Source organism: Syngnathus scovelli, chromosome 5 (genome assembly GCF_024217435.2).
Source record: "Syngnathus scovelli strain Florida chromosome 5, RoL_Ssco_1.2, whole genome shotgun sequence".
Lineage (NCBI taxonomy): Eukaryota > Metazoa > Chordata > Actinopteri > Syngnathiformes > Syngnathidae > Syngnathus > Syngnathus scovelli.
This window is the reverse complement of record NC_090851.1, coordinates 4,883,376-4,893,432: the sequence shown is the minus strand read 5'-3', so window position 1 is coordinate 4,893,432 and position 10,057 is coordinate 4,883,376. Positions and strand designations below refer to the sequence as shown.

The 10,057-nt window shown below is 40.2% G+C and overlaps 2 protein-coding genes across 2 annotated transcripts; both read left to right on the top strand.

Moving 5' to 3' along the window:
- Nucleotides 1-2,017: 2,017 nt before the first annotated feature.
- On the top strand, nt 2,018-4,194 carry fdx2 (ferredoxin 2). The gene is made up of 5 exons (XM_049721117.2): nt 2,018-2,238; nt 2,510-2,561; nt 2,899-3,005; nt 3,280-3,367; nt 3,464-4,194. Exons 1-5 carry the CDS (start codon nt 2,061-2,063, stop codon nt 3,618-3,620), a joined length of 582 nt encoding a protein of 193 aa, XP_049577074.1. The 5' UTR covers nt 2,018-2,060; the 3' UTR covers nt 3,621-4,194.
- A 505-nt stretch (nt 4,195-4,699) lies between these two features.
- Nucleotides 4,700-8,528, top strand: zglp1 (zinc finger GATA like protein 1). The gene is made up of 5 exons (XM_049721099.1): nt 4,700-4,851; nt 5,590-6,598; nt 6,690-6,763; nt 7,549-7,642; nt 7,791-8,528. The coding sequence occupies exons 2-5, from the start codon at nt 5,592-5,594 to the stop codon at nt 7,921-7,923; spliced, it is 1,308 nt and encodes a 435-aa protein (XP_049577056.1). The 5' UTR covers nt 4,700-4,851; nt 5,590-5,591; the 3' UTR covers nt 7,924-8,528.
- The last annotated feature ends 1,529 nt before the right edge of the window (nt 8,529-10,057 follow it).

Genomic DNA, 10,057 nt, shown 5'->3' with positions numbered 1-10,057 from the left:
TTATCTAAAAAGTTGCTAAAAAGTCCAAAAGGGAAGTATCAAAAATATACCCCTAGTCTTTAGAAATACTCTTGGCCCTGTGCTTCCTGCTCATGGCTGCTTTTCTTTAAAATTTTCCATCTGAGTTCCATTGAGCGCGAGACAGATTGGGCCCAAAGGAGATGTAAAAGTGAATGAGATGAATTAAATAGTCGCTGTCAATCTGTGTGATAGATGATCACACCTGATAATGTACTTAGAGTAAAGCGAGTGTTAAATAGGAGGGAAAAAAAACATACTATAAACGATTATCGTATGCAACACGCTTGCAATGGCTCTTATCATCAATCATTTAAAAAAGTCCGCAGCAATAATTTAGACTTCTCAAAGGTTTTAGCGTCTTTCTCGTCTCACACTATTATAAATTTACCCCATTTAGAATAAATTATTATTCATTAGCATACACAAGGTAATGAGAAGAAAATCAAGTGTCATGAATCCAACAGTTATTTTGAATGTATTAGTCAATGAGGCCTAACAACAGCTTTGATGGCTTTGATTGATGGAACTGAAAGGATGACTGGAAAATCTTCTACTTCATCCATCACTAGAAACACAAACTGATATACACAGTTGTGTTCTCAGGGGGCGCATTCAACGGATCGCTTTATCTTGACCTTGTCCATCCACACATTGTTCATCAAGCTGCATGTCTTTCATGCTGAAGGAGACCACAGGAACAGTCTTGTATGTGGCCATGTGGAACAGTCCCCCAAAGTGGCCCAGTGTGGGTGTTCAATCAAAATTTTGCGAAAGAACAAAAATTGGTCAATATGTCTTCAGCTCAGTGAGGATAAAGATGCCACAACAGATGTTTGATGCTCAAACTACATGCACTCCTTTTACATGCCGTATGATTCACAAACGCTACACTGCATTATTGTGGAGGGAGATGATCAAATTTGACTGAATTAGCAGAAAAAAAACAATTAAGTTGTGTGACAGAGTTCCATATTTCAAGTTTGTTTTGAAGTCAACTATGTTTGACTTTGGAGGTTCCCCTATAAATTTTAAAGGAACAGCGAGGATCGACTTTTATTGTGTTATGACCTCCACCCACCACACCAAACAGAGTCACATGCATGCATGCATGCACCTGCAAGACAAGACTTCCAGTGAAAAACAGATGCTTTCAATTCTTAGAAAGGTAAACTGTCCCAGGACATTTACCATGTGCAGGTGCACATAAAGTGTGACGATTTATATTGCAGTATGTTCTCCTTGCTATTAAATTTAAAAGTCAACACGCTAGGGCCCAATTAACATCGGCTAACTCTCCACATGGGAGGAAGCTGCACCCATGGGATGTATAAGTATATGTCTCAAAACCAACTTGTGTAAGTCTTCATATATGTTTAAAAAAAGAACGATAAGAAAAGAAAGAAAAATTATAGTGCAATCCCAGCAAGGATGGCTCATCATTCTTACAAGGGTATAAATCACGTGGAAATGTCAACAGTACCGAGTTTTACTCAAACGTCAAGAACTAATAGTTTTGCATTTTCTTTATAGAGGGTATCTTGTTTTATTTTAAGTGAATATCAACTAAAGAAACACAAGACCGTAGATTTTGACTTGAATGGGAATTATTTTTATGTTCATTATATGGTACTATGCAGCGATGCACTTTTTGTGTTATTTTTAAATATCAGTTCACCGAGTAGACAACTGCAGCATGGATTGGAGCCATGTCCATTTATTGGCTTTGTAAAATAATATTGGCTGAAAATGAGCAGGATTAACTTTTTGCATCTATTTTCGTTGGTCAAAAAATATTTTGTGGGTTTAGAGGAGTTATTTTCTCAGTAATAATTCAATACGTAAATTCGTTTCCATTTACGTCATAACCATAATCAATTTTATTTACGTTTTCTCAGCCTTTTTATTCAAGCTTTGGCCATTGAAATCCCCGGATGTCAGAAAATCCAACGTAAAGTTGCAGCGGCCTCTGTCGTCCAAACAATATGATGACACCACTCTTTTCCTATTGGACGACATGGACACGTGATCATAACACGATCATGGCTACCTCCGCTGCAGTCCGCTCCAGCATGGGGATGACTTTCAGACTTTCGCGAGTTTTACCGGACTGTAGCACATGTCCCTTTTCCAGGATAAAGACGTGCACGACTCATTTACAGAGGAAAGACTCAGTGGACGCTTTTCGTACCATTAACCGATACATGCAAACGAATACAGGTGAGTGCTTCACCTCGCTAGTTCGAGAAGGTTTGCAAATTTAACGTCTCTCCCTTTATGGCTACGAAAGTATGATGATGATGATGATTTAACGTATTATTAGCAAATGCTCAGGACGAAATGTTAATAATTTTTTGCATATGTCAGCGCTTAGTCGAGCGTACCCTGAGTAATGTTTGTGTAACCTCACTTGCACGGGGTTATGAAATCTTGTGCAACAAGTAAACTATTCTCATTACGTATTTTACTTTTTGGCCTTCTGTCTCTTAAGGTTCGCACCACAACGAGGACGCTAGCGCTGAAGAAGAGACCCAGGACAATGTGTAAGTGTGCCAATCATATATGTAGGTCAAGTTTATTGTGGTTATCATAAACTAACGAAATAACTCAAACAAAACAAAACAGTTTCTGTTTTTTTTCCCCATCTCTGGCGTTTCCATGACTTGCCACATTTAATGTCATATTTTTTGTTTGCTTCACTTCAATGAATGCATTGTCAAGTCAGGCTGAAGGAAACAAATTATTCTGATTCAAGAGAAATGTGGCTTAAATTAGGTTAAAGGCACATCCTGACTTGGGTTCAAATCACCGTAGTAACAACTCCATCATCAACCAAGGAGCCCTTGCAGATTTCCTTGAACTTTGCTTACTGCCTTTCAGGGTCAATGTGGTGTATGTAGACCGGTCGGGCCAGAGGATCCCAGTTAGAGCCAAAGTGGGAGACAATATTTTGTACTTAGCCCACAAGAATGGAATTGAACTAGAAGGTGGGTGTTTAAGCTGTTAAATTGCTTTTATATCACAAGGTATCCACCACACAAATTACTTCCTTTTTAACAGTTTGGGAATTCTTGGGAACTAATAATCCTCATTTCCACAATTCTAGCTGTTCATTTACTTTGGTAACTAATGAACATACCATAGTTGAATGACTACCTTATTTGTACGTGCTATATTTTGCATATAACTTCTAGATTGTCTCAAATTAAATTGTGCAAGTGTACTTAATCGTGATATGCATATGATATTTTTTTCTTTCAGGGGCATGTGAGGCATCGTTGGCCTGTTCAACATGCCATGTGTATGTAACCAGCGACCATTTAGACAAACTGCCTGAACCAGATGAGAGGTAAGGTGTGCTTTTTAATTGTATTTTTTAGAATGTTTGATTCAGTGCTAGCAAACGTTTGAAGATCACGTGAACGCTAATACACTCATGTTTTAGGGAGGATGACATGCTGGACATGGCGCCCATGCTTCAGGAGAACTCCCGGCTCGGTTGCCAGATTATTCTTACCCCAGAGCTAGAGGGCATGGAGTTGACTTTACCCAAAGTCACAAGGAATTTCTACGTGGACGGACATGTTCCCAAACCTCATTGAGAAAAGGCACTGAGGATTGGGAGGGGCCAACCCAGAAAGTGAGGGCATGGTAGGACAGGAGCGGGTTACTTTTAAAGAAATTTAGGGCTTGGGAAGCCCGTTGCAACCGCCCTGAAGATCTTGACTGACCAAATAACAGTTTACTGTGGTGGGCCTGTGGACTTGGGCAGAAATCGCTGAGCTCGGTTATGGTTATTTTGAAAATGTCGCCGTAAAATGCTCGTCATTTCACCTAGACAATCTTTATTATGACTACTCGTACACTATCATGCATTTCTTTCACATTTGTGGGGAGTATGACTACTCTTCAGTCAAAGTACTGCTATGAAATCCTGATAAACATTTCAAATGTCTCAAAAAATGGGTTTACCTTGAGGGAATTGTTCTCAGCTTTTCTGAAGCAAAATTGCAACACGCTGCCAAATGCCAATGAAGGAGTCTGCCAGGTTAACCTCTTGTTATATTTGTAATATACAACTGTACATGTCCAACTTATACGCACACATTTAAGTCTCAAACGTATGGTATATATAAAGTATTTAAAATTGTGCAATAAAGTACTATTTTAAAGCTGTATTGTGTGCACTTTTTCTCGACCAGTCTATGATGAACGCTAAAGTGCTCTGAATTTTTAAGCTATATTAAATTAGTGGCGGTAGCAGTGGTAGTAAGTAAATATTATCCAGAGTCACTACTACGTGAAGTCCTGTCTGGGAAAAGTGCAATTCAGTTTAACTTCATTTTTGTTGTTTGGCCCTGGAGGGCCGAAATTTTGCATCTTTTCGATATCTACCGCCTCTAACATACCTGATTTAAAATGATTAGTATTATTATTGGTCTCCTGGAATGATTGTTTTAATCAGGTGTATTGGAGGCTGCAGTATGTTAGAGCAATGCAATGCCCAAAAAGGAATTTATTAACACTCCACTATATATTTTCCCCCCAAAAAACAAAAACCTGAACGAAATACTGATTATAATATGAAATGGGATTCTTAGGGCATTAATTTAAGAGGGTAAAGCCCGTGGTTTTAATCCGTCTACAAACAAAATTGACTTTTAAATAACTTTATTGTTTTGTGTCGAATAGTTTTTGGGAACAATCGCGCGAACATGTCCAGCTGCAACAATTAAGTTTAAGATCGCGTCAGCTGCGCCAAACTTGCTCTTTTGATGTCAGCCAAAAGCCGCCACATCCGTGTGCAAAATCCGTTAGATTATTTAATTTAAGGTAAGTGACAACATTGGTTTTATTTGCTCCATAATTGTTTTTAAACCCCTTGACAAATTTGTCGAGTAGTTAAGTACTCAAAGTGGCCGCAACAATGGCGAGAAACTACTCGACTGCTCTGTGCCGCTGCGTGCGCAGTCCTGTCAATAAATATTGTCACAGAATTCGCCATTAGTTCACGATAAATGCAATTTTTAACAACTAAATAATTACCCTACATATATATTTTTGGGTGACTTGTAAATTATACGGTCACTCCGTAAATTAAAGTCGATATACGTCAAGTCTTTCTGAACACTGAGAAGACGCCATAAGAACACGACCGGTCTCACTCAATGTAAAACGTACTGTCATTTTTTTTTTCATAAAAGTTTTAAAGTTCGAACAGTTTTGACTAATAGCGTGCGGGACTCGACAAAATGTTAAGACGCTCATCGATTTTATTGACAGCATTGTTTGATACTGAAAAAGTTTGAAACGCGACACGTCACTTGTGCGACCCCACTGCAAAGAACATGTTGAGAGAAATAATTTCAAATCATAGAATTAAATCTTGGAAATTCACTTCAAGTCAACAAGAGAATGAAATGTGGCAACTGTAATTCTTGTTTTGAAACTCAATTCATGCTGGAATGAGAATTCATCAATTTGAATAGAGGCAATTTGGTGGATTTCCATAACCTCTCTCTTGGTATATGTTATTCTGTATATCTAAAAAATGGTTTGTTCATCATGCAGATATGAACAAAGGTCAAAGGTCAGAGTTTACCATCTTTCAGAGGGTGGCGGAACAAGATTCCTCCGAATCTTCACTCGGCTACCTTTTCCAGGAGGTTTCTAAACTTGAGACCTCCTTACAACGTGGGTTACTGGGCACCAAATCACTGTCTGACTGGCTGAAAGACAGTCAAGCTGAAAATGTTGAAAGGCCTCAAACCTCCAACAACTCTTATGAACACGAAGACAGTGTGGTGAGCGGCAAGGTGGAAATTGCAGTGGAGAGCCCACCTGGAGGCCCTTGGACAGCGTTGAATCTGATCAATCTACAGTGTAAGAGGCTCATGGATCACGGAGAAGACAAGGCGGACTCAAGACTGTTTCCCATCGTGCATGATGTCCCTTCTGCCTGCAAATCAGGAACTGGAACCAATGCAAGGGTCTCCACTTGTGTCATGCCAGTAGGAAATGAGCAAGACAACTGCTTTTCCTCTAAACCCAAGAAAGACTTGACTTGTCATGAACCACCACAGATGGCTGACAAAGACGCGGCGGAGGAAGAAGCTTTGGCATCTTCTCGGAAATCTAAAACACAGCCAGAGTTGAATGGTGACATGTTGGAGGGGAGTGATGGCAGCTCTTCCGCTGAACATGGCCATGAAAGTATTTTGTCATCTGACAACGTGAAGCGATTTTGTTCAGCTCTCCCTCTCGACCACAATGCAAACCTGGTGTTGGGCCGTCATTCGCCCGTCAAACCAGCTGACGGCGTGATGCCATCCAAATCAATTGAGAAGAAACTGCAGCGCTCTCCCACCAGCACAGTGACCTCACACTTGAGGTCAAAAGAGGTAAATGAAACACCAGCCACTCAGCACTTGCGGGGAACCAAAAGAGCTAGAAAGCAACCCAATCCCAGCCGCAGTGGCGACATCCATGACCCGCACTTCCAAGGAGTGACGTTTCGGATGCACGCAAAGATGAACGACAGCGGGGAACAGTGTCGGCTCTGCGTAACATGCAAGTACAGGTGAGGACTGGCCTAATAAAATAATACAATCTGCGGTGTAAATTGTTTATCTCTAATTGGTCTTATTTGGGGTCCTCTTTTTCCATCTCAGCAAGAAGCTCCGCAAACGGAGGAGGAGGAGGACGCCGAGCAACTCGGATGGCGAAAGCGAACCCACTGCCTCAAGTACCTGCACTGTCGTCAAGCCACTCTCAATTTTACAACAGTGCGCTCCAGTATTTAAAAGAACCTGTAAAATAAAAATAAATGTCTAAACCACGCAAAATAGTTTTAACAATCGTGTCAAAGTTAACATAGAAATATACCAAGACTAAGAAATCAAGTAATCACCAACGCTCGCAAGTGTTTGGGGGCGTGTCTGCAAAATACACAGAAATGACGTCCCACTCAATCAAAAATCACATAAGGCATCAATATCTAGCCAGCTGCAAACTCTAAAAAATTGTATTTTATATTTATTTTATGATTTTACCAACAGGAACTTTGAAATGTGACGGGCACTAAAACATTTACATGTTGCACCCAAAGGGGAACAATTGATATTTTTACTATTATGAGCATATTTGGTTTATCAGAATTTTTATTCTGTTCATTCACCAAATTATTTAATGCTATATTTGCCCACTGTGAGGCGCTGCTACACACCTTATTTGGGAACGGGCTGTCACCTCACCCTCTATCAACAATAACAAAAATGCAGAACATTAGAGTTGTTGTCATATCATGTTACATAAGAATGCATTCAATCTAAAAAATTTAAATCTTTGTTTAAACATTCTACATGAGAATAATCGCAGAGCACCACACAAATGTAAAAAAAAAAAGAATACTAAAGTAATTTAATTTACTCCTAAATGTAATTGCTGGGCCTGCTTAATTCAATACAAAATATCTGATATCTAATTACTAATTGATTAAAGTATTTATTAATGTGTGTTGCTTGCCACTAGGGGGCAAGATTTGCGCATCGTGCCTCACCAGAAAGACCCCGTTGTGGAGAGATGCGGAAGACGGGACACCTCTTTGTAACGCATGTGGCATAAGGTATTTCATTCTTTTCAACATTCACACACATTAGTTAAGCTTGTATTTTTTTTTCAACTCCATTTTGCACTTTTGCATGCATTTGTGGTTTTTTTTTTTTTACCCTCATACATTCTAACTATTATTTTCTTGTTTTTTTTTTTTAAAGATACAAAAAGTACAGGGTACACTGTGTCTATTGCTGGCATGTCCCGAAAAAAACAAGCAACTCCAGCTCGACCTGCCTCAAATGTGGAAATCGTGTGAGGCTTACTTCTGCTCAACGCAAACATACCACCTAGGAGGACAAGTACGACCCCCCCCTGCCCCCCCTCCACACCGAGCTATGCAAACTCATGGACACCACATTTCAATGCGCACCTCTTAAATTCACCAAGCAAGAGAAATCTGCATTCGAGCGTTCATGGTTAAGTGTCTCACTATCCTTTTTTACCTTTACGATGACAAAGTTGCTCGACTGCTTAATCCATGATCACTCAAAAGCGCATCAGTCAACAAACACTGGTGGTAAAACTTTTAAATGCCTCTTAAATTTAATATATTTGCCGAAGGGAGATGTTATAAAAACACTATAAAAACAAGTTTAAATATTTGTTTGTTGCTGTTCAGTCCAAAAATATATAAATACACGTTTGAACGGATCTTTGCTTGCTTTGGGGTGAAATGTAATGCCGAGTGTCAATCTTAAAGTGTGACGGACATATTGTGTGCTGTGTTAAAAGTGACGCATTTTGTTGCGCTCAGTAATTGATGTTCTTTTTATTTTTGTCAGTGTGTGCCTTGGGGTGTTTAATTTGTTTTGTTTATTGTGCTTAATCGTGGTTTTGGGCGTTTTGGTTTTCTTGGCTTGCATGTTTGTGAGGAAATAAAACGTTTTTTGTGTGAACATGTGTTGGTCTAGATTAATTTCTGTGTGAATAGCCTGCTGAGTTGCCTCATTTGAGCAGAGATGACTCATTTTAGGTATATTAATTACATTCATGTAAGAAGAAGGATAATGCATTTTATATAAAAAAACTGTAAACAAACTAACGGGAGGAAAGCGGCTTTGTTCCGTGAGCCCACATGCAGTGTGGACCGCTCTCCGCAGTGGGTGGCCTCGCATGGACGGACGGGATACTGTACAAACAATTGTTTTAATAAACACATGACGTCTTTCTCTAATTCCAAACAGCCAAAGAGTCTTTCCTCTCTTAACTTTGCCAAAACATGCACCACCGAGCGCCAAAGGAAATGAGCTGAATGAGCCAAGCACATAAAAACAGAACTGCTAAAAATGAAGGTTTGATTTTCCAAATCAAGCATCATTAGCCACAAGTCTCACCCGCTGTGCTCATTTCTAACATCAAATGCAAAATAAGGTTACGGCACAAATACCAACGCAAATAAACGCCTCTATTACCCCCCCCCCCCCCCCCCCTTCCCCAGAAACAAATAACAGATGGTATTATTGTACTGTACAGGCAGAATAGCAAAACTCTACAAATCATTGATTAGCCAATAGTTGGCATTTGTATAAATTATCTAATCAAGTTTAATTAATTTTATATTTAATATATGCATTGTATTTAAATCAATATATTACTCAAGTGCAGCAAATCATTTATGCTGAATTAATATTCTGCAGTTGATTAAAAAGAAAATCAGGAAATACACCATTTAATATAATGAAAATATTGAAGGCATCTTTTTTGTTTTTTTAAATCCATTTTCTGTGTTGAACCTCATTACGATTGGACTCCTCAGGGGATGTTTGAAAGAGGTGGTGCTGTTTAGGTCAGGAGGAGGAGGAGGAGGAGGCGGCAGAGGATGTTAAAAGTCCAAGATTTAGTCAGCAAAACGAAGACTTGGACCTACTCACAGCGAGGACCATGACTTTGGAGGGCAAATCTACTGAGCACGTGCACCTCGGCATGTGGATTGGTGGTGAACAACAAGAAGACGTGGATCTCTCAGCACGGGAGGACCAGAGCAACGTAATGGCCGGACTCTACGGCGTCTCTACTTCTCCAGTGAAGCCCCCTTACTCTTACATTGCTCTCATCACCATGGCGATCCTCCAGAGCCCCAAGAAAAGACTCACCCTCAGTCAGATCTGTGATTTCATCAGCCAGAACTTTGCCTACTATCGAAACAAGTTCCCCGCGTGGCACAACTCAATCCGACACAACCTGTCTTTGAACGACTGCTTCGTCAAGATCCCCCGGGAGCCCGGCGTTCCCGGAAAGGGAAATTTCTGGACTTTGGACCCCATGTCGGTCGATATGTTTGCAAACGGGAGCTTTCTTCGGCGGAGGAAACGCTTCACGAGACAACAGCGACCTTGGAAGACAGTCAGTGACTCTGTCCTGCCGGGCGCTCTTCAACCTGGACCCACTAGAATCCCTCTGCTTCAACCTGAGCCATACCGCCAAC

What these genes read in the sequence shown, in the direction of transcription:
- fdx2 (XM_049721117.2), top strand. Translation starts at nt 2,061, where the DNA reads ATGGCTACCTCCGCTGCAGTCCGCTCCAGCATGGGGATGACTTTCAGA. An exon ending in ATACATGCAAACGAATACAG is followed by an intron (nt 2,239 to 2,509) that starts GTGAGTGCTTCA and finishes CTGTCTCTTAAG; the next exon opens with GTTCGCACCACAACGAGGAC. An exon ending in CTGCCTGAACCAGATGAGAG is followed by an intron (nt 3,368 to 3,463) that starts GTAAGGTGTGCT and finishes CTCATGTTTTAG; the next exon opens with GGAGGATGACATGCTGGACA.
- zglp1 (XM_049721099.1), top strand. Translation starts at nt 5,592, where the DNA reads ATGAACAAAGGTCAAAGGTCAGAGTTTACCATCTTTCAGAGGGTGGCG. An exon ending in AAGCGAACCCACTGCCTCAA is followed by an intron (nt 6,764 to 7,548) that starts GTACCTGCACTG and finishes GCTTGCCACTAG; the next exon opens with GGGGCAAGATTTGCGCATCG. An exon ending in TGTAACGCATGTGGCATAAG is followed by an intron (nt 7,643 to 7,790) that starts GTATTTCATTCT and finishes TTTTTTTTAAAG; the next exon opens with ATACAAAAAGTACAGGGTAC.